The sequence below is a fragment of the Trematomus bernacchii genome, unplaced genomic scaffold, assembly GCF_902827165.1.
Source record: "Trematomus bernacchii unplaced genomic scaffold, fTreBer1.1, whole genome shotgun sequence".
NCBI classification, from domain to species: domain Eukaryota; kingdom Metazoa; phylum Chordata; class Actinopteri; order Perciformes; family Nototheniidae; genus Trematomus; species Trematomus bernacchii.
In genome coordinates, this window is record NW_022987720.1 from 24,080,502 (window position 1) to 24,103,103 (window position 22,602).

Sequence of the window (22,602 nt, forward strand, 5' to 3'; positions counted from 1 at the left end):
CGGAAATCGTGCTTTTATTATTGTGACTGACTTGACACAAGCTGATTGGTTTGGTGTTTGGTGGATTTTTTGCAGCTAAAGAGGAAGTTACGAAGCGAACCCTGTAACCAGCAGCGAGCTAGCTGTATCTTTGAGCCGCCCTAAGCACTGAGAAGAGGGAATAACAGGAACAAGAGCGCAGAGTATTATATATGTATTGTTTTTACAAATGTGCCCGATGTATTGTGTGCATATTCACCCGCTGTGAAATTACTAACGGGAAAGGCAAGTTAACAACACATGTCTATGTTTGACAGCTAGCAAATAATGCCTTCATCTTTCTAGAAGAGCTAGCGAGTTAGCCATCCGCTGCAACGCTAGCAGCTAGCTTCGAGCTATAGAAAGCTAATTAACGTTGCACATTTCTCCGGTGCTTGAGATAGATGTTTCACAGAAACAGCGGTTTGTTATCTTACTCAACGGTAAATGCATTTCAACGAGAATGCCGCTAACTGACCAATTCGACGTAGCCCTTTCAACCTGAAGCCTATATGCTTGGTAGGCGTTTTATTCTGATTTCTAGTGAAATGAATTCAGTGTTGTTATTGTAAGTAAAGTCAGCGACGCCAACGATTTCTAGCTTGTCGTGTGTAGACTAGCAGACCATGATGAGCCCCCTCTGCGGTCACGTTAGCCAGCAACACCATAGCTAACGTTAGCTACACACTTGGCTAGCTAAAGGGGTAATGTTGTCTTATAACTAATTAATCCGTGAAAGAGTAAACTGAAGCAAGCATCTGAGCCAGCTAAACATGGTAAGTTACATTTAACACGTATTATTTACTTCACGTTGTCTTCCTGTCTTGTTTGCTAACAGCTAACGTGGGTGCATACGGTTCTTATTCGTATTATTTGAACAGGGCGACCCACAGTTATCGATTAATAATGTGTTTAAATGACTTTACGTGTAGTTTAATCGTGTATGAGACATGCATTGCGGCCTTTCCATATCTGTCAATCCATATAACGGTTTGTGAGGCCAGGTAACGTTACTTCACGGGATGTGACAGCTCCTTAAAGCCATTTCACGATACAAGACGCCCATCTTGCAAAACAGAATATTTGCAGGGAGTAGTGGTGAGCCTCGGCAAGTTGTGGCTCATTCGAGGAATTCAGACCTGCCTGCCACGGGATCTGCTCTTTAAAATCTCTATTTGCTATCTCGTTTATGCTAGGCAGGGCCTAACTTCCCCCCCCCCTGCAGAAGCGTGGTATTACAATTGATATAACGCAGTTCTTTTGAGTACAGCTTGATTTGGCTGGTAGGACCAAGACTGGACTCATACAATCTTCAATACTGAACTATATAAGCAAGTCAGATTGCATTTGTGAACTGTAGTATTGCAATGTGTTAACTACATTTTCATGAGACCATGCCAAACGTTCACAATATTATTGATAGGGGGGGCAGGCAATGACCAACCATAGCTATGTTCAGGCATGATGTACGTACACATTTTTTTTGTCTAAATCATTAAGTAGCCTGCCTGCAATGACCATCATACAAAATGTGTCTTCTTTAAATTAGTCTACAGGGAAACATGTTGAATGCATACAGCTATTCGTTGTAAAGAACCTACTTGAATGCTAAATGCATAATGAATATGAGTTAATGGTAATTAACTATTCTCTTCACTGTCAGGATGGGTTTCTTTTTCATTGAAAGTAAATGATTTGTCTTAAGTTGAGCTTCTTCTGTGCATGTATTCTCCATCAAACACACCATTGAATTGTATCCGTCAAACCGATAGATTTCTCTCATTCTAATGAATTGATGATTGCGACACTAATACTGTATTCAGTGGTTTTGGTTATGCACATTGTCATATAGAAACAACAAAACGGAGCTTTGTAATTGAATGTACTTTATTTTGTTTCCTCTAGGCTTCAGAGGAGACATCGCTGCGTGCACTGGAGGGCCTAATGACCGAGTTCTTTCACAGCTGCACAACTAATGAGAGAAAAAGAGAAATAGGTAAGTGTGTCCTTGAAAACCCTACCAATACAAATTAAATAATTGGCATGGTCAGCAGGTACTTTCATGTGTGTTTCCGCCGGTTTGTAAAGGAAATAGCAATGGACTTATCTCTAAAATAATGAAAAGGGAAGACATTTAGTCAGACACTTTCCTATTGTCAGATAAATATCACATTAATTTACAATTTGAGGTTTTGTTTTATTCAATGTGAAACAATTGTAGGTCTCCCCTAGCTCTTTACTTAATTATAGTGTACATGTGACCTTATCTTTTTAAAAATAGATTTGTCGAATAAAGAAAAAGGACTCAAGAGTTCTTCAAACAGTTGATAGATCTGGATCCCAAAATACAATGTAGTGTATACTGAATACTGTAGTCTATGATTTGTCACTGTAGAGTGTTTATTGTGACCTGAAATTATTTGCTTTCCTTTCTACTGTTTTTTGCGTTTTCTTTTTACACACTTCCTGTGTTGTGACGCATTACTTTCGGTCTGTCTACATGTGAGAAAATTCATTTTCATGTACCTCTGTCAGAGATCATGCCTACTTCCTTTTTTCTGCAGAAGAGCTGCTGAATAACTTTGCACAGCAGACTGGAGCATGGCGCCACTGCTTGTTCTTTCTCTCCAATACTCGGAATGAGTATGTCATGATGTACAGCCTCACAGTATTTGAAGTAAGTCCTATAGGTAGAAAATACATATTTTTAGTTCCTTTTACTGTCTGGGGCCTTGTCATGCTTTTAAAATAAGACCGTACACAGAGAAAGGTATTTTTTTATAGCTACTAAGAACAAAAATGTCTTTCTTCCTGTTCCTGTTTCATAATTTCAATAATTTCCCGAAAACAAGTTGGCTTAATGTGTAATACATTTAGCAATGGATCAAAGGCTGAACATCCTGTGACTCCATACTTTCGCCTTATTTAATTCATTACTACAGTGCCCTTTCACAACATGCCTTTTCGGAAAGGGCAGAATGCTTGGCCTGTGGTGTTGCTGCTTTTAGCTTTCTTGAGACCTGCTGCTCATAACAACTATACAATTAACACCTTGGGTCCTGAGCAATACATCTGCCATGACATAGTTTCACACAACCAAGCCATGGCTACGCACAATCAGAAAAACCGATGAGGTACACTGAGCAGAGGTCATTTCCAAGTTGGGATATAAGTCTCTTGCATTGACAAAACTCATGCGTCCCTAATTTGGATTGTGGATTTAATTAGCGGTTAATTAGTTACAAGTGAGTTTTGAGTCGTACACCAGGGGAATATAGTGTTACCCTCCGGGGGGGGGGGAAAGAGAACAACACCTGCCCGGTTCAAACGACATGTTGGACTCCGTCTGCAGAACGCTGTAGATTGCCCGTGTTCCTGCAAACAGCACAGTTTTTTCAAAGTGTATTAATATTGAACATGTCTTCTGTCCAACTTGCACTTAATTTGGCATCTATACATCCAGGGTTCCTCAGCATTAACCACAATGTGTAAAGTACATCCGATTAAAGTTTCTTAGGAAATTAATGAGTTTTCTTCTTTTTTTGCTACATTATGTTTTTAGTGAAATGTGAGTTAAGTGGGCACTGTAATGTTAAAAATAAATTCTTGACAAACTAAAAGTATTAAAATCATTCCACAAGAATTACTAGTTGGAGAGATTATGGTCAAATGTTTAAAAAAAATAAGCTTTTCTGATCGCCTTTAGACTCAGCTTTAACATCTGATTGTCCAATTTCTATTTCAGAACCTAGTGAACAAAATGTGGATCGGCGTTGCTTCACAAGACAAGATGGAGATTCGCAGCTGTCTGCCTAAACTCCTACTTGCACAGCACAAATTGGTGCCCTATTTTATCCGTAACAAACTGTGCAAAGTCATTGTGGACATTGGTCGCCAGGACTGGCCAATGTTCTACCATGATTTCTTTACAAACACACTTCAGGTAAGCCCTGCTCTGTCAAATGTATTTTAATGCATTTCATGTTTACTTTCTATTATCATGTAACATTTGGAACAAGGTATTTTTTAAATAGTCACTGTTATGAGGATGTTGCTCGACATAGGGAAGTGCAGAAGCTATAATATGACCCACAAGAAAATTGCTCAATGTCTTCTTTTTATTTGTAGTCTATTGGCCCGGAACGCAGTTATGAAAGAAATCTTTGCTATTAGCATGCATTGAATAATCAAAGAGTGGCTGCCCTAAGAGTAAAGCTGAAGCTGTTTGGAAATATCCAGTGTTTACAAGATATGATGTAATGTACATTTTGGACCCTTTAGGGAAAATTACGCCACATTTCGCACACTTTTTTATTTTTCTGCAAGTTATGTCCCCTCTTTCCTTTCAAAACAGTGTCTCTTTTACTGTATCACTAGAATATGAGCAGAATAAAGTAATATATTAAGTAAACATGAGGGTTTCCTGCAGGAAATGATTCAACCAAAAGAATGAACCACATACAATCTAGCATGTTGCATCTTGTCTGATAGTTCATTTAGCGAACAGATGGCAAGCAAAATATTTCTTAATAGTTCATTTGCTGTGTGGAGGTTAATATTACATTTTCTGAATGTTAGTTATTCTTTGTTTAATGATAAAAAAAAATGCCCACCTTTGCTATACAATGCAGTGAATTAACGCTGTACTGTCGACCAACCCTAGTGGTTCCCTTGCATTGAACCAAACCGTTTTGTAGGACTTGTATTTAGTGGGGAAAATTCAATAGTGTTTGTCTTTACTCATGAAGCTTTTGTCTGTCTCTTGTGAACTGCAGTTGATCCAGTCCCCAGCTCTGTCTTTGTTGGGGTTGGTGATGTTGAAAACGACATCAGAGGAACTTGCGTGTCCTAGAGAAGACCTCAGTGTCTCCAGAAAAGATGAGCTACGTAAACTGCTGCTGGAGCAGGTACCCACAGTGCTTGGATTGTTGACGGGTGAGAATAACCTTTTAATAATGTTGCAGAACTAATGAGTGATACGTGCACATGAGCATATGTTATTATCAGGCTAATCTACAGGAATGAGATTTAATTTGGATATACAACCCTCCTCTGGTACAACTAGCTAATAAGGTTTAAATCTGACTTCAACAGATGCTTTGGTGAAAAACCTTCAGTATTGGTGGATAAGTGGGTTCTTGTCACATCTTGTTTTGCAGGTATCTTGGAGACCTATTGGGACAAGCACAGTGTCATAGCTTCAACGCCGCCTCCCTCACCCACCTCAGGGGAAAGTGGTAAGTGAATGGTGCTTTTGTAACATACATCTGCCATGTTGGGATAATCCTGGATGTTTTTTCCTGACTGAAAATATGAAGCATTTATCAAGAGGTTAATTGTTTATTATTTATTTTTTTGTCTCTTCAATCTATCAGTGGAATTGCTGGGCAATTTGTTTCAGGGCAGTCAGTACTCAAAGCTGCTGTGCCAGCCCATGGCGGCGCTGGACAATGAGAGTCAGCAGCTCTGTTGTCTGGTGTTGGAGTGTTTAGCTCACCTGTTCAGCTGGATCCCTTTGTCCACAAGCATCACACCCACCCTGCTGGCATCCATTTTTCATTTTGCACGTTTTGGTTGTGATATTCGGACAAAGGCCAAGACAGGATGCTTCATCTCCTCAAACTCATCCTCTTCTAACGGTCAGCTTAATCCTGGGACAATGCCCCCCACATCAAATGGAGGCGGGCGAAACGGAGAGCAGACGGAGGGCAGCAAGGTGGACCGAGCCCGGCTTGGGGTGCTCGCTATGACCTGTGTCAATGAGCTTGTCTCAAAGAACTGTGTGCCAATGGATTTTGAGGAGTACCTGCTGCGCATGTTCCAGCAGACCTTCTTCCTCCTGCAGAGGCTGACACGAGAGAATAACGCTCATACAGTCAAGACCCGCCTACAGGAACTTGATGAGAGGTATGGCTCAGTCCATTGGTTCACACGAGTGTGTGTACATACATAAGTGTTCGCAGACTAAACAGACTACATGACAACTTCATCCTGTGGTCACAACTTATCATATTTGCTTTATTTTTTTAATCTAATTTGCAGTCAGAAGTTTCACTGCGGTATTTCTTAGAAGTCCATCCCATAAACACGCTTTTGTTTTATAACTGTTGCTCTTTACCCTAGCTCTGTCACATGTGTCTTTCTGATCAAATCTTTCTTTCTGATACATATAAACTATACCATTAATACTACGTTTTTTTGCAAGTTCACTTCCGATCATAAGATACTGAGCTTGATTTTGTCACCTATCCTCACTTGTGGCATCCCAATAGTTATCTTACTAGTTTCATGCTTTGTAGTATGAGGAGCATTGTCCGCTGTCGACATGTAAATGATGGCCTAGCTATTACAACACTCTCTTACAACGTAGGCCCCTGATCTTTGTTTAACAAATATTGTTATTATCAACCAGCACACACTGTATAAAGTAACTGCTGAGTGGAACATGTTTACGACTTTAATGGTTTGTTTGGTTAATATTTTGTTCTCTTTCTTCTTGCAGTTACTTGGAAAAGTTCACCGATTTTCTGCGCCTCTTTGTTAGTGTTCACTTGAGGCGGATTGAGTCCAGTCCTCAGTTTCCAATTGTAGAGTTTCTTGGCCTGCTTTTCAAGTACACCTTCAACCAGGTAACGATAAATGTGTCAAGCAGTTGCTTATACAGCACGGGTTGTTTGTTTCTGCTAACAAAGCCTGTTTCTCATTGGTCTAACAGCCTACCCATGAAGGCTACTTCGCCTGTTTGGATATATGGAGCGTCTTTTTGGATTTTCTAACAACCAAAATCAAAAGCAGACTCGCTGACAGAGAAAGTGTTCTGAATAGGTAAGTCGCTCATAATCAATGATCTCAAATGAATGCAGACATATCAAACATTTGAAATGAAGCGTATAAAATGCCTGATGGGTTGTTAATAACGTGTTCTATGATTATATTTGTGTGTGCTTGGACAGGTACAAAGATGCCTTAGTTCTTCTGTTAAGGGAAGTTCTGAATCGCATCCAGTTCAGATACAATCAGGCCCAGTTAGAAGAGCTGGACGATGAGACGCTGGATGATGACGTAAGAACGATTTCCTTTCATTTTACAGTCTGTCAGTTGCAGCTTTTTAACATAATATTGTGTGTCCTCTTTTGAAGATGTATACCAAAATACTATTTTAATAATAGCATACCAAGCCCTTTTAGACAGGCACACATTTCAAAGACCTTTATCTTAACTTTAAAGTCTAACTGTTCTCTTTCGTTTGGGAACTATAGCAACAGACTGAGTGGCAAAGGTACCTGCGTCAGAGTCTGGAGGTGGTTGCCAAGGTGATGGAGCTGCTCCCATCCCATGCATTCACTACTTTGGTAAGAGTTCATTGTTGGTGTCCCATTGGCATTTTGTACAGTTATCAGAATACCTTTATTAGTCCCATGGAGGGGAAATGTGCGTAGTTACAGCAGGTAAAAGAGCCACAGACAGCTTAATGTTACATATGTTAAATATGTGACATGCATTTAAAAAAAAGTACTAAGTTATGATATAATAAAAAATAAAAAGTTACATAATTTAAAAAAAATACACATCCTGTAACAGTTCTTAGGATTTAGCAGCCAGGTATATATTACACAGTTATTAACGGCATCTATATATATTGCACATCTAGCACATATTGCACATAGGTGGTTGGTATTTAACAGCAGCAAGTTTCACAATTTACAAAATACAAAATACACACCTTGTAACAGTTCTAAGGATTTAGCAGCCAGGTATATATTACACAGTTATTAAAGGCATTTATATATTGCACATATTGCACATAGTTTGTTGGTATTTAGCTTCCCATCGCATTCAAGTAATACTGACTTTAATATTATATTAGACAACCTGGCCGTGACTGACTGCCTGGTGTGCGTCAGTCCACCTCAAACAGAGTCATGTTGAGCAGTTTAAACACTTTTTCACATCGTATAAAGTACAGTGTTGGACCAGCACAGTTCTCACTCCACACAAAGCACAGCATTGCTACATAACATCACTTCCAGCTAACTGTACTGAGAATAAAAAGGAAAAAACCTACTCTGGTCTTTGTCATATAAAAAGACAAAAACACTGAATCTGATGTCGCGTCCGAAATGAGTTGAAATATTTAGTAAAATCCTGTATGTAGTGAAAATGCTGTCATAACTTTATTTAAGTACAAATTCTTCATAAAACTGTAATTTAGTTTTATTTAATATGGTTAAATAATTTGGTTTTCTTTTGAAACCTTTACTTCTGTATTGTGCATGTTCCTTGTTTGTATTTATAACCTACACAATAATGTAAAGAAAGAAAATAGACAATATTTAAAATATATTATTTTTACATGTCAAGTATGGTGATTTATTCCAGTTGGTGACAGCCTTCATTTTTCCTCTTTTCTCTCTAAAGTTTCCAGTGCTCCAGGATAATTTGGACGTATACCTTGGTCTGCAGCAGTTTATTGTCACCACTGGAACAAGTAAGTATTCATGTTATGAGCTATATTCACATTTGATGAAGCTAATTTTATATATAAAATGTAGCATTGCCCTAATCGTGTCGTCCCTCTCTCAGGTCGGAGGCTGAATATCTCTGCAGAGAACGATTGCCGTCGCCTGCACTGTTCTCTCCGGGACCTCAGCTCCCTCCTGCAGGCTGTGGGCCGCCTGGCGGAACATTTCATCGGGGAGGTCTTTGCTGCACGTTTCAATGACGCGCTGGCAGTGGTGGAGAGGTCAGTGCTCTTAAACTCTTCTAAAACATTAAAAAGTTATTCTTCTTCCAATACTGTGAGTTTTCTTTTTAAATGTTTCTGATAGAACATTTTCTATACTCAATATATCTGATTTTCAACTCACTCGACAGTTGTTTTGTGTCTGTTTTGGAGATCTATTTAATTTCATTAGGGTTAAAATGGGCTTTGTGTTTAAACCAGACAGAGTGGTATTCTGTGGATTGTTCTATTTAAAGAGCAGAAACTCATAATGAACCGTGTGTGTTTTTCTTTTTCAAGGCTGGTTGAAGTGACTTGCTACGGCACTCAGACGAGCCTTTACGACCTGGAGACCGCTGTGCCTTCTGTGCTCAAACCAGACCTCATCGACGTGTGAGTATCACATGTTTGAAGCACAACCCGGCCTTCACATGGATGTCACTGTTCTTGTATAGGGGAACAATTGTTTATATTATGAAAAGCTCCCGCTTCAAATAACAAGACAACCCTGTGAAAAATAATAAGGGCACTAATTGTGCGAATGTTTGGTTGAATTTAGGCACTAAACAGCCCTTTTTCTCAGCCCTAACAAAATCCTTTCACATAGGGCTGCTCGATTATGGCAAAAATCATAATCTCGATTATTTGGGTCAATAATTGTAATTGCGATTATTAAATGCGATTATTCATTGACTTTGAAAACATCCATTTATTGTACTTTAAAACAAATACAAATAATAATTTGAACTTTTTAACTGTTGAATTATACGTAAAGAAGAGAGTATGTCTTATTTAATGCAAAACGCCTTTGTTGTTAACTGTGTGTTTGTGTGTTTTTTTACAGACACGCTCAGGCCCTTGCTGCTTTGCAAGCCTACTCCCATTGGCTGGCACAGTTCTACAGTGAGGTCCACAGTCAGAATCAGAGCCAGTTCATAAACCTCATCACATCTACAATAGATGCCAGTAGCCCACTCATCACATCAAAGGTATCTTGCCTCATACTTTTACTTTAAAGTGATATGATTGGAGAAGTCAGTCTTGGACTAATGTATCACTAATTATTATCGTCAACTCATGGGCGTTAATGTGATAAATGTAGCATCTCTTATTTGGATCAATGAAGACATTCAAATTGATCGTTGGTCAAACATAGCTCAGTGCAGTTCAAAGACCTGATCTTAAAGAGCTGTTAGTTTCATGTTGAAACAGTGGTTCATTAAGGAGGAAGTGTGTTACGGAAATATCCACCCACACTTACCCTTGAGCCCCTGTTCACAGAAGCTTCCTTTTGTGTTTTATAATGCATAAATATTATATTTGTTAAATGTATTATGAAAGGATTTTAGGACACAATTAACGCTGTCTTTGTTTTGTTCGCCAAAAAAATACTTAAAGGAGCAACTGCCAAGACTTTTGCAACCAATTCTAAAGCTCCTTTCCACCTAATGTGTGACATTAAAAAATGCAGGCGAATATTTCTGAGTAATGTGGGAGGAAGAGTGTCAGGGTTGGGCTGAGATGGTGAAATGAGATCAGTGTTGCAACCATGCAATACAATTGCCTTGCCTTGCCATGTGGTTCTTCTTTAAACTCCCATGTTGTCTTTACCTCCAGGTACCTGAGAAGTTGCTGCTCTCCTCGTGCCATCTGATGGTTTCCATCACCTCCACGGTGCGCCCGGTCTTCTTGGTCACGCTGCCAGCTGTCCGGAACATCTTCAACCTCATCACAACAGAGAATCAGCCCCGCAGACTCCCCCAAGAGGTACATGGTGGTTGCTTTTTCATATGATATTAAGTTATTCAATGTTTTACTAAGTTTCAAGAAGCATGTGAAGCTTCATAGGACCTTTATAGTTTATAAGATGGATCGTTTGTGAATGTCTGTCTTTTTTTCCCCCTTAAAACGTTTTAAATGTCCTCTATATGGATTATTAACTCTGTGTATGTGTTGTGTGTGCATACAGGCTCACATGTTGGTGTGCAGGGCTTTGTCCAACATGCTGCTGCTCCCGTGGCCAAATTTACCAGAGAGTGAGCAGCAGTGGCAGACGCGCTCCAGCAACCACGCCAGCCTCCTGGCAGCACTCACTCGAGAGTATAAGGGAATAAGAGGGACGGTGAACATTACTCCACGGCAACCCGATCTGAATAACAGTCAGTATTTCTTTCTCTTTTGATTTGTTACTCTCTGTATGTTCTCTTTTTCCCCACCCTTTCATACTTTATCCTGCTCTAATTGTGTTTTATGACCATCTTGTCTCTACTGTAGTGAAAGCGGTGATACAGCAGACCCTGCCTGTGCTCAGAGACCTAGTGGACAGCATCTCTGGGGAATCCACCAAATCCCGGCAGATCTGTTACCAGAGTCTCCAGGAGTCGGTCCAAGTGTCCCTCAGCCTTTTCCCAGTGTTTATTCAGCAGCCAGGTCAGTGTCTGAAAGCTACAGTTTGGCTCTCCATCTAGAGTTTGTTTCAAATGTTCCATCATAATATAAAGATGATGTAATCACTCCATTCACTTTTCTGTAGCTACTTCTCCTGTAACAGGGGGGCTATGAGTGTATGCACTGTAGTGTGGTAATGTGTGTAAGCATGCTTCTATGCCTTTTTAATACTACATGCATAATGATAACATTACATGTAACAAAATTCCATGTCCGTGTCATTATGTAATCTCAAAAACCTTTGTCTCCATTTGTGACTTTAACATCTCCGAGGTGACATTCATCTCGGTTGTTTGAACTAATCATTTTAAATGCAGCTTATTGTTGTATAAAAAACGTTGTTGAAAGTAAATGAACCTTAGTTAAACGTTCAAACATCAGCTTCGATCTCTTACCGTTTTTTCCTTTTATTTCCTGACTTTCATAGCAATCCAATCCAATCCACTTTATTTCTATAGCACATTTAAAAACAACAGAGTTGAACAAAGTGCTGTACATCAACAACTGTATAAAAACATAGCCTAAATACATAAAAAAACAGACAGGACATGAAACAAATGTAAAACACGAGACAATGAAACCAGATCAGAAGCCACAGACTGAAAAACTCTCCTACATGACGTCAAAACAATACAAAACACTAGTAAGATAAAAACCCAAATGTAAAAGCACAAGTGTCATACCTGGTCTGTAAATGCAAGGGAAAAGAAATGGGTTTTTAAACGAGATTTAAAACAGGCAGAGTTGGAGCAAGTCTAACCTGGAGGGGCAATTCGTTCCATAATTTTTGGAGCTGCAAAGGCTCTGTCTCCTCGCTGCTTTAACCTTGATTTAGGGACGACCAGAAGGAGTCTGTCAGCAGACCTCAGTGACCGTGTGGGTGTGTATGGTTTTAAAAGATCTGCCAGGTACGGTGGGGCTAAACCATTTAGGGCTTTTGTATTCTAAAATTGACTGGTAGCCAATGTAAAGAGGCGAGTACAGGCGTAATATGTTCACGCCTGCCTGTCCTTGTAAGGAGGCGTGCAGCAGCATTCTGGAACGTGACAGGGAAGCCTTGCTTACTCCAATGTACACAGCATTGCAGTAATCCAGTTTAGTGGATATAAAACAATGTATTACTTTCTCAAAGTCGTTAAAAGAAAGGAAAGGCTTGACCTTTGCTAAAATTCTTAGCTGATTTGACCACAGAATTGATCTGTTTGTCTAGTTTAAAATCACGATCAATCCGTACACCCAGATTTGTTACAATGGGTTTCACATATGGGACAAGAGAATCCAGCACAGACGGGGCATTGGGACCACCACTGGGTCCAAACATTATCACCTCAGTCTTTTTTTCATTGAATTTTAAAAAGTTCAAGGCCATCCAGGCTCTGATGTCCTGCAGACAATCAGACAGACGTTGCAGAGGGTTTGGGTCATTTATTTTCAGGGGCATGTAGATTTGCGAGTCATCTGCATAAAAATGAAATGAGACGCCATATTTTTTAATGATAGCGCCCAGGGGGAGCAGGTACAGGGAAAATAAAATTGGCCCAAGAATGGAGCCTTGGGGTACCCCGTACGGGAGAGGAGCAGAGGAGGAAGTAAAATCATCAAGGTTTACATTAAAACTTCTTTCAGACAGATACGACTTAAACCAGTCTAGAGCAGTACCACTGATTCCCACAGAATGCTGCAGGCGAGAAATGAGAATGCTGTGATCTACAGTATCGAAGGCAGCTGTAAGGTCTAAAAGTATAAGAACTGTTCCCAGAGTCAGTAGCTAAAAACACGTCATTCAAAACGTTTAAAAGAGCAGATTCAGTGCTGTGGAGGGGTTTAAACCCAGACTGGAATACCTCAAGAATGCCATGCACATTTAAGAAAGACTGCAACTGCTTCAGTACCACTTTTTCTAAGATTTTGGACATAAAAGGAAGTTAGAGATAGGTCGAAAAAATTGTCAAAAACAGAGGTGTCTAGGTTTTGTTTTTTTTCTATCAAAGACTGGACCACAGCATGTTTTAGGCACTTTGGTACTGTTCCTGTAGTAAGGCTGCTGTTAATTATATTAAGAATGTTAAGTCCAACAATGTCCCAAATTTCTTTAAAAAAATCGCGCAGGGACAACATCGCTTGGAGAACCCGAAGGTTTCAATTGAGCAACAATTTCCATCAGAGCAGGAAGTGACACAAGCTCAAACTGATCCATAACAGCTGAGCAAGTGTCCATGACAGATGGATCATGGGAAGGAAGTGAGATGTTTGCTCTGATGGCGGCGACCTTGTCAACAAAAAACTGTAGAAACGCCTCACAGGTTTCAGTGGAGGTTACTAAGTTGATGGATTGGGGGACATTTAGTATATAGTTTATAGTGCTAAAAAGAAGCAGCATTGCACATGAATGTCAAATCTTACTTTGAATGAAAATCCTATTTGTCAAGTCAACAAAACATGTTTAAGTAACCCTAACCATACTCTGTTTGCATCGCTGTTTTGACTGATTACAATCTATTTCATTTCTACTTCATCACAAAGGGCTTGTTGTACTGGCCTGCGTTTTTATTTGTGTCTCCTCTTCCCCAGATGTCACCGATGAGATGTTGGCCTTCTTCTTGACGCTGTTTCAGGCGTTGCGAGTCCAGATGGGAGTAGCGTTCACCGGACAGATCATTCAAACTTTCCTCGGCATGTTCACCAGGTAAGAAAAACTATTCCTTATAGAGAAGGCACAGTATCACACACTATTTAAATGGATGGGGGTTTACATTTACAAGTATAAGAAACCTGGTACAACTCTTAACGCTAACTCATGATGTCACTTGTCTGTGCTGCAGGGAGCAGCTGGCAGCCAGTATTCTGCAGGAGGGCAGTGCGGGCTGCAGGGTGGTGCAGAAGTTCCTGAAGATCCTGCAGGTGGTGGTGCAAGAGCCGGGTCAAGCTTTCAAGCCTTTCCTACCCAGCATCCTCTCTCTGTGCATGGAGCAGGTTTACCCGGTCGTCGCAGAGGTCAGTTGGCGCTCTCCTATCTTGAGTTTTATTTGGTGTATGTTTCTGTTTGCTTTTGGATTGATAAGCATGCTAAAGAGCACATATTAATCAAATCAAGCAAGTACACACCCAAGGTAAAACAATAGATAAGTAGCAGCATTATAAAAGTATGTATTGTAGCAGAATAATATTAATCAACTATACAAAAGTGTATTTTGCACATCATTTTTTAAAGTTAAAAGCAGTGGAAATCATAGAAAAGGGTACCTATTATTATATAATACAAATTATAATTAATGTATAAGAATCAGAATACCTTTATTAGTCCCACGGAGGGGACATTTGCGTAGTTACAGCAGGAAAAAGACTAGGGGCTGTGCTGGTTGTATAGTCTGACCGCTGCAGGAAGGACAGACCTGCGGTATCTGCGTATTCGGAAGGCAGTCATGTCAGGTACTTAAATGATAGCATGAGAGATGATATTCCTGTTGTTTTGGGCATTCATCACGTTTCCTGCATAACAGATGGTCTTTCATTCCCCTTGTCTTTGATAGCGCTCTTCCCCAGATGTCAAGGCAGAGATGTTTGAGTTGCTATACCAAATACTTCACCAAAACTGGAGGTACTTCTTTAAAACGTCAGTCTTAACCAGCGTCCAAAGAGGAGCCACTGAGGACACCATGGAGAACGAGGCCCAGTTCACAGCTGCCATGCAGGTCAGTGGATACAAGCTTTTTAATATAAAGACAATCTATGCTTTTATCTTTGAGTTTCTGTTTTGTTTAGTTACTTTTCAGGATAGCAATGGCTCTTAACATATTATTAAAGTAGTTAATTCATCTACAGTTAAAATATATGTCAAATCTATCTCCTCTCGTTATTCTGATTTGTGCTAAAATGTCTTTTCCAGGCTTTTGGACAGTCTTTCCTGCAGCCGGACATCCACATCTTCAAGCAGAATCTCTTATATTTGGAGTCGCTCAACAGCAAGCACAAGTTGTATCACAGAGTAAGTAGAACTTTGATGTCAGTATCTTTGTTTTAAGGGGTGGAGCGTGTCATAGAGCGAAGTTTATTTTCCTTTAGCATTCTGCAGTTTGTCCTAGTGAAAATGTCAGTCAGTTTAGTCAAGACTTGTAAATCTACTGACAATCACAGCTATTGGATCTTTTGTGAGCTGCTTAGATGGAAATGCTATATATATATATATATATATATTTATATATATTTATATTTTTATATTTATATTTTTATATTTATTGTTTCGCAATGAAATCTAGTCTGTAGTCCAGGGCTATTCAATTAGTTTGGAATGGGGGCTGGTTGATGAAAATGATCCAAAGCAAGGGGCCGGGAAAAAGGTGGCTTGAAATATGAGCAATCATATTAAGAGCTTCAGATACAGTAAATACTACAACAGCATAGTGGAGTGCAAATATTGTGTTTAATTAAATCAAACAACATAGCCCCAAGGCCTTTAGAGATCTAAATGGCAAGTTCCGGCTTACATGTGAAGCTAATCTAACCATCAACATCATTTCATTTAATTTAGGTGAAATGATCTAATGATTCACGCAGAGATGCAATAAATACTGTCACTACAGTAGCTAGTAGTTGGGTTTGAAACCCGAGCCTGCCGAAGTTTTCAGGCAATGTATTCCCCTCTATCTCTACATTTAACACCCTCTCTGGAATAAAGGCATTCTGGCCCCAAAAAAAAGTAGATTACTTTTTAACATTATACTCAAAGGGCCGGTAAATATCACCCCGGGGCCGGATTTGGCCCGCGGGCCGCCAATTGAATAGCCCTGCTGTAGGACAACTAAGAACAGATGGCAGCACCTAGATTAGTTTATACTATGTTCTCTTCCCTGTAGTTACTTTTCTAGGGATTGTTTTTAACCATTTGTATTGTCTCTTACATAATATGTCCTTAATGAAAGGATTCACCTGTTATTACCACAACACCTCCCCCTCATCCACACACCGTGTTTGAATGAGTGCTTATAACACATGTATAGACTCTAATGTCATCACTTTGTTTTTATTGTACTTCAGAAGCTTTTCCGGACCTCCATGCTCTTCCACTTCATCAACGTGCTAGTGCAGGTACTTCTCCATAAAAGTCACGACCTTCTTCAGGAGGAAATCACCGTCGCTATTTACAACATGGCCTGTGTCGACTTCGATGCCTTCTTCTCGGCCTTCATGCCAGAGTTCCTCAACGGCTGCCAGGGTGTGGACGCCAGCCAGCGCTCTGTCCTCGCACGCAACTTCAAGCTTGAACGGGTGAGAATAACAGTTGTATTAATATTTGTTTTAACCCACTGGTAGGTTTATTATGAGGCAAGACAGCTTTGACACCATGGCACATGGAGAGGCATACAGTAGCATTTCTACATTTGTCAACATGTGAATACTAAAGAGTGTTTAAGTTGCAGTGATAAGCAGCACAGTCCAACCTTTGTCTCTCACTGAGGCTTATTCTGTTTCCCTGTTTCTGACTGGCAAATGATAGCCATCTCAAATACTTCTTATGTTTTATCGCTTGTGAGAATCCTCTTGGCTATAGTATCACAAAAATGTCACTTTGTTTCTTGGTATTCCCGTACAGGTATTGGTTTGTTTGTCCTGTAGTCATGGGAGTAGTTGCTGCTTTCAATGTGGTTTTCTGCCCTCTAAACAACTCCTGTCTAGATTGACATTTATTTCCTCTTTTCTCTCCTCTTTCCAGGACTTGCCTTCGTTCACTCAAAGTGTGCAGCGGCTGGTGAACGACCTGCGCTACTACAGACTGTGTAACAGTAGCCTGCCCACTGGCACCATCAAGCTATAGCACAATGACTGATCCACCACTCCACACATCAACTATGATCTTCAAGGACTGCCTGTGCTGACCACTTTGCTGACTCCTTCTCCAATGCAGCTTTGCTCCGCCCTCTCAGAGTGAGGGGGAGGAGCCACACGCAGCGTGTTGTTGAGTAATCGGAGGTTGAGGATGCTGCTGATGTTTCTTTTTTATCTCTACTGTAGTAGGTTGGCGATGTCTTTTTTTTTCTTTTTTAAAGCAGCGCCCTCCTCATGGTTTGCCAATGATAATTTGGCAAGAAATGTAAACCTGGTCTGCAGTTGGCTTCAGTCCAGACCCGGAGCAGTCTGAGCCAGGCCTTCTCTCCCACGCCCCGCGACAAAGACGGCTGGGACTGAGCACTTTCGACTCATTTTGAGTTTTTAAAATGTCTGCTTATTCATTATGCCTTCGATTTTTTTCATCTCCAAAGGAGACGGACTCTCAACTTAAGATCTTTCATATCATTCCATTCTGAAAAAGAGAAAATCTGCTTGATTAATAAAGTGCTTTTTTAGTAAAACTCAGGTATTGATTGATTTGCAAGTGTTGAAACAGTATTGATGGTGAGAATAATGGTTGTATTAAGAGATTCAAGACTTTCCTGTATGTTTACAATGTTTTGCTTTACACTTGTCAATGGAATCTTTTGAAAATCCCTGTTGACTTAACATTTTCCAACTACTGATTATCTTTTCCACTCTTTAATTTTAGATGTACCTAAAAATTAAGAACACTGCTCAAATATTCAGAAAGTTAGTTCTGGTCATGTGACTTGATCCATACAAGGTGATACGAACGAATGGATTTATTTTTGTTCCCTTTAAACCCCATTAGTGATCCTCCCGGAGCCCTTTTTTATTTTTAAGGGGCGACAGGGTATATTTAGGCAGAGAGGACAGGTCAGCAGTTTGTGCCATCACTGTATATAAAGGCACGTTGTCTAAACGTTGAGACTGAAGATTATTTCTTGAAGCTTTGCACTGTTTGTCCTTTTTTTTCACCATTCAAACTCAGGGTGACTAATTATTGGGAATTAAAAATGTTGCATGTTTTCTATGACTTTAAAGCAGTGGTGGAATGTAACTAAATACATTCACTCAAGTATTTTACTTGAGTAAAAATATGGAGGTACTTACTGGAGTATTTTCACATTATGCTACACAACTACATTTACTTAAATAAATACTCTGAGTATTTTTCCACCTCTCCTTTTAAGTTTGATATATTAACTCTAACCTGGTTTACAAATAGTGTGTGCACATTGGGGTGTTGAATGAAGACACTTCTGAGTTTTGAAATGCATTATCTGAAATGTAGAATCCGTCAAATTTTGAGCTTTAAAAAAAGTTCCAACATTCCCCAAATTCTTATTTTTTTATTGGTTTCTTGCTAGTCAATCAAACTAAATAAAAAGCTTAACGTTTAAAGGTTTAAATAATGCTGTAGTTGTAGACATCGAAGTTGTTTATTTTTAAATCAAATGATCGACATTTTAACGTGTTTTTTTCTTTTTCTTGACATAAATAAGATAAACAGTAGTCATACGTCTGGCATCACTGGAGTTAATGTGTTCCTGTGTGAGCGACTGTCAGGGGGAGGCTGGCGGACAGGGGGGTGACTCGTGAGTTTTGATTGAGGAGAGTTGACTTTTCTCTCTGTAGGTAGACAAAACATGGCCATGTTGCAGCGGTGCATTTTTAAGAGACTTCTCCAACAACGGTGTTTAGGGAATCAAGATGCCACTAAAAGTCTTCTGTCAGCTGGGTTCGCCTCTGCGCTGCTGGGGGGATACAGAGCTGCTAGGAGCAAATCAGGTAAGTCACTGAATGTATATCAACTGGTCAGTAAGACTGTCAATTTAGATTTTTTTTGACATTTTTTCTCTTGTTTTACACTCTTAGAATGTGCAACTTTTTCTCTTTTTTTACACGGGATCTTTCAGTATTTAAGAAATTGACTGATTTACTCCAAAAATCTCTTGTGAGAATGTAACAATGACTTCATTTAAATAATAGATAACTGTTAACATGAGTGGCATCGAGTCAAACAGACTTTACCCCCGAGTTGCATCTGTTATTTGATCCAAACTTACCGGTGGTGTTGAAATCTGAAACTGATTCGCTTGCCAACCTCAAGGGGTCATGGCCTGGAATTAGGTTTTATCCGCAGTGTGCTACACAAACTCACCTACAGTGTGCGTAAAAGCACCAACACCTGTGCGTATTCTGGGTAATACCCAAAGCGCAGTACGGTGAAGTCCAGGCCCTGCGACACCCAAAACCTTTCTCAGAAGGAAACCTCGCTCATGTTTAGTTGCTCTCGTGGAGGGTCACGTCACGTATGTAATTGATCGCATGCAGTCATTCATTCGCTACGTGGTGTTGCAGTGTTTTTCAACCAACCATCTAAGAAACATTCAATAATATCTTATTTCATTCTACTTACATGGATAAGTTCGTGTGTGTGTTTGTTTAGTGAATGTTACCCTGATAACTTTGAGTACATATTTGTCCTCTTCCCTGTCAGTTACTAATATTGGCAGTGTGTGAGGGTCAGTGGGCTAAGGATGACTGTACTAAAGTTCAATTTTGAGGTAGTGTTCTAGTGCTTTACTTTGGTAATTACAATTGATGGTTCTTTTCACTACTGCTCCACTAGTTTTTGGGGGCGAATGTTTACTTTTTACTACTTTTATGTATCATCTTTGTAGTTCCTATAGTTACTTTGCATATTCATAATGTTAATCTAAATCTAAATTAATCAATGTATACATTACGGTATATTGTTATTGATTCAGATACCCAGCCAGTGGTATAAAAAGTCCCAGGCTTTACCCAAATAGCAACACTTGCTCATTAATGAATCAACAATTTTGATATTTACTGTGTTGGTATCATTATTTCATGTTTATCACAGCTGGTAAAGGTGGTGCTTAATTTAAATAATTGATATACTGCAGCAAGATATCTTAAACTATAAAATTAGGTAAATGTTTATTTATTAGTAAATGTATGTTTTATATTAGCTAATTATCTCTGTAGTATCTTGTAACTACAACATATTTGCAGTTGAGTAAAAAGTAAAATATTGGCTTCCAAAATGTGGAGTAGAAGTATATAGTAGCATGAATATAAATGTTCAGTTAAAGGACAAATACCAAGACATTTTACTTAAATAAAATAAGAGTAAGAGTAAGTGTGCTTTGTTACCTTCCACCACTGTGTACATAAGTAAGATTTTAAACGTAGGACTTTATAACTAGGTGGTAATCTTCTGTCTGTCCTCCAGGTGTTCCAGATGTGAGGGAGCGGACTCTTATAGCTGTGAAGCCAGATGGAGTTCAGCGCCGTCTTGTTGGACAGATAATTCAGCGGTTTGAGCAGCGGGGCTTCAAGCTGGTTGGCCTGAAAATGTTGCAGGTATATTAATCTGACATTAATGTGTTTGCCTTTATTGTTTTACATGTCTAACTGTAGCTGTCTGTGCTGTGAAGGTATCTGATGATCTGCTGTCTCAGCACTACTGTGAACTGAGGACTAAGCCTTTCTACCCCAGGCTGCAGGAATACATGACCTCCGGACCTGTTGTTGTCATGGTGAGGGCTCTTCTGTTTGCTTTCCTGTGGGATACAGCTGTATTTTACAATATTTCCGCTTCTTTTTTGAGTTATTTCCTACTTTTCATTAGATTACATACTTTAAAGGTGTGTTTTAGGTCATGATTGATAGAAAATCATGTTGACTGTGTGCACAATATTTCTTGTTTTAGTGTTGAATATCTCGTTGTGTGTGCATGTTGTTTTATTGTTGTTTAGGTGTGGGAAGGGCACAAAGTAGTCCAGGCATCGCGTACAATGGTGGGTCATACTAACCCATTGGAGGCCCAGGCGGGCACTATCAGAGGAGATTTCAGCTTCCATATCAGCAGGTAACAATTGATAAGTAATTGATCTCATTATTCTACATCAAGTTGCTTTTAGAATTGATTTTCCTCATTACTTACAAAGCCCTGAGAGGCCTCCACCCAAGTTGTTTTGTATCAAACCTCTTATTGTCCCTTACTGCACCCTGGAATCGTTAGGTTTTATCACTCCTGGTGGTTAAAAGGTCCAGATACAATCACAAAAGGAAAAAGAGCTATCGCATTCAGGGATCCTAATTTTTTCGAGTTACCTATCTGAAGAGATTAGGGCTGTAAATTCTGTGTGGTCTTTAAAATCCCTTTTAAAAACCTACTTTTTTCAAATTGCTTTTCTGTGATTTTATTTTCACTTTATAACATTTGTATTGGTTTGACTTTGTTGCATATTCTTTGTGTATTAGCACAACACTTTCTTGTAACTGTCAAAGATGTGATATTAAGTGTATTGTTTGTTCATAAAAAAACTGCTTTATGAGACTGCCATCTCCCAGATTGTGCATGTGATTTCGTCTGTCTTTGAGGTCAAATAATGACATGTGTGTTCATTTAAAGGAACGTGGTTCATGCCAGTGATTCTCTTGAGGGGGCACAGAGGGAGATCCAGCTGTGGTTTCAGAAAAAGGAGCTTCTGAACTGGGATTGCTTTGACCAGACCCTGACCTGTGAGGTGTAAAGACGCCGAGAGCCGGATGAAAATCAGTAATGCTACGTCCTCTCCTGCTGCTCAGGTCTGTCGCCTGTGATTGAAAAAACATGAGGCATATTCAGTGTTACTACGATTTAATTTACCTCAGGAAGTGCACTTACAGTCACAAAAAAATGTGTTGAAACATGTGTGGCTGAGGTTTTTTACTTATCAAGCTTTCATTAAACAGTAATCGTAGGGAGAGATTTGTGTATGTAATCGTCATTCTGTCTCTTGCAGCGGATGGAAACTGTATTTTATCAATATGTGGGAAACATTGAGGTGCAGTGTGGAGCCATGCTCTTAACTTAATTCAACTTGAAGTTTTTAGTGGCCAAATATGTGATATATAACTGAAAAGTAGTGTGTGGCAGGTTTTACATCAACAATCAATCTAAAGAAATCAAATGTATGTAAAAGTCAGATCTAATTTGACATGTTTTTCTTTCCAAACTGTAAGGATTTAAGATTTATTTTCCTGTAGCTGCTGAATACCTGAGGCAGACTATTGCATTAAGTTTTAAATAACAGCCAGAGAAAAAAAACACCATTTGAAAACATTGAAGAAAATATTTGACATATTTTAACAAAGCCATAATGTTATAATAAATATTAATAAGGAAGTAAGTAATAAGTCAAATGTAATGTACTTTTTTTGTTGTTTATTAAATATTTAGTAGTGTTGTTAGGGGAGTATTATCTCACCAAAAACGTTTTAGTTAAGTGATTACTTGAATTATGTCCTCAAATACTTAATTTTGATCGAGGGCATTTGTGTATCGGAAATTGTGACGTAATCCTCCTACCTCAAGGACAAAGATAAAATCAAATAATCTCTGTTTACATTTGACCTCAGGTGAATGTAAAATGCGCTGGTTCTGTCAGTTTTTATCTGTACTGAAGCAACATGATGATTTACCTCCACCTGCTTTTTTATAAACAAATAAATGCTTCTTACAGCTGAAAACAACCACTTCTGTC

At 39.3% G+C, this 22,602-nt stretch overlaps 2 protein-coding genes across 2 annotated transcripts; both read left to right on the forward strand.

Annotated features, from left to right (window-relative positions):
• The first annotated feature begins 87 nt into the window (after positions 1-87).
• Positions 88-18,214, forward strand: xpo6 (exportin 6). Its single transcript, XM_034143049.1, has 24 exons — positions 88-794; positions 1,924-2,014; positions 2,583-2,695; positions 3,764-3,961; positions 4,794-4,953; positions 5,178-5,255; positions 5,394-5,925; positions 6,521-6,647; positions 6,734-6,843; positions 6,972-7,080; positions 7,278-7,370; positions 8,437-8,506; positions 8,602-8,761; positions 9,041-9,133; positions 9,585-9,729; positions 10,358-10,507; positions 10,710-10,899; positions 11,015-11,170; positions 13,760-13,874; positions 14,011-14,182; positions 14,719-14,880; positions 15,075-15,173; positions 16,223-16,453; positions 16,899-18,214. Exons 1-24 carry the CDS (start codon positions 792-794, stop codon positions 16,998-17,000), a joined length of 3,459 nt encoding a protein of 1,152 aa, XP_033998940.1. The 5' UTR covers positions 88-791; the 3' UTR covers positions 17,001-18,214.
• A 414-nt stretch (positions 18,215-18,628) lies between these two features.
• Positions 18,629-22,583, forward strand: nme4 (NME/NM23 nucleoside diphosphate kinase 4). Its single transcript, XM_034143051.1, has 5 exons — positions 18,629-18,829; positions 20,304-20,434; positions 20,509-20,610; positions 20,830-20,942; positions 21,489-22,583. Exons 1-5 carry the CDS (start codon positions 18,688-18,690, stop codon positions 21,607-21,609), a joined length of 609 nt encoding a protein of 202 aa, XP_033998942.1. The 5' UTR covers positions 18,629-18,687; the 3' UTR covers positions 21,610-22,583.
• The last annotated feature ends 19 nt before the right edge of the window (positions 22,584-22,602 follow it).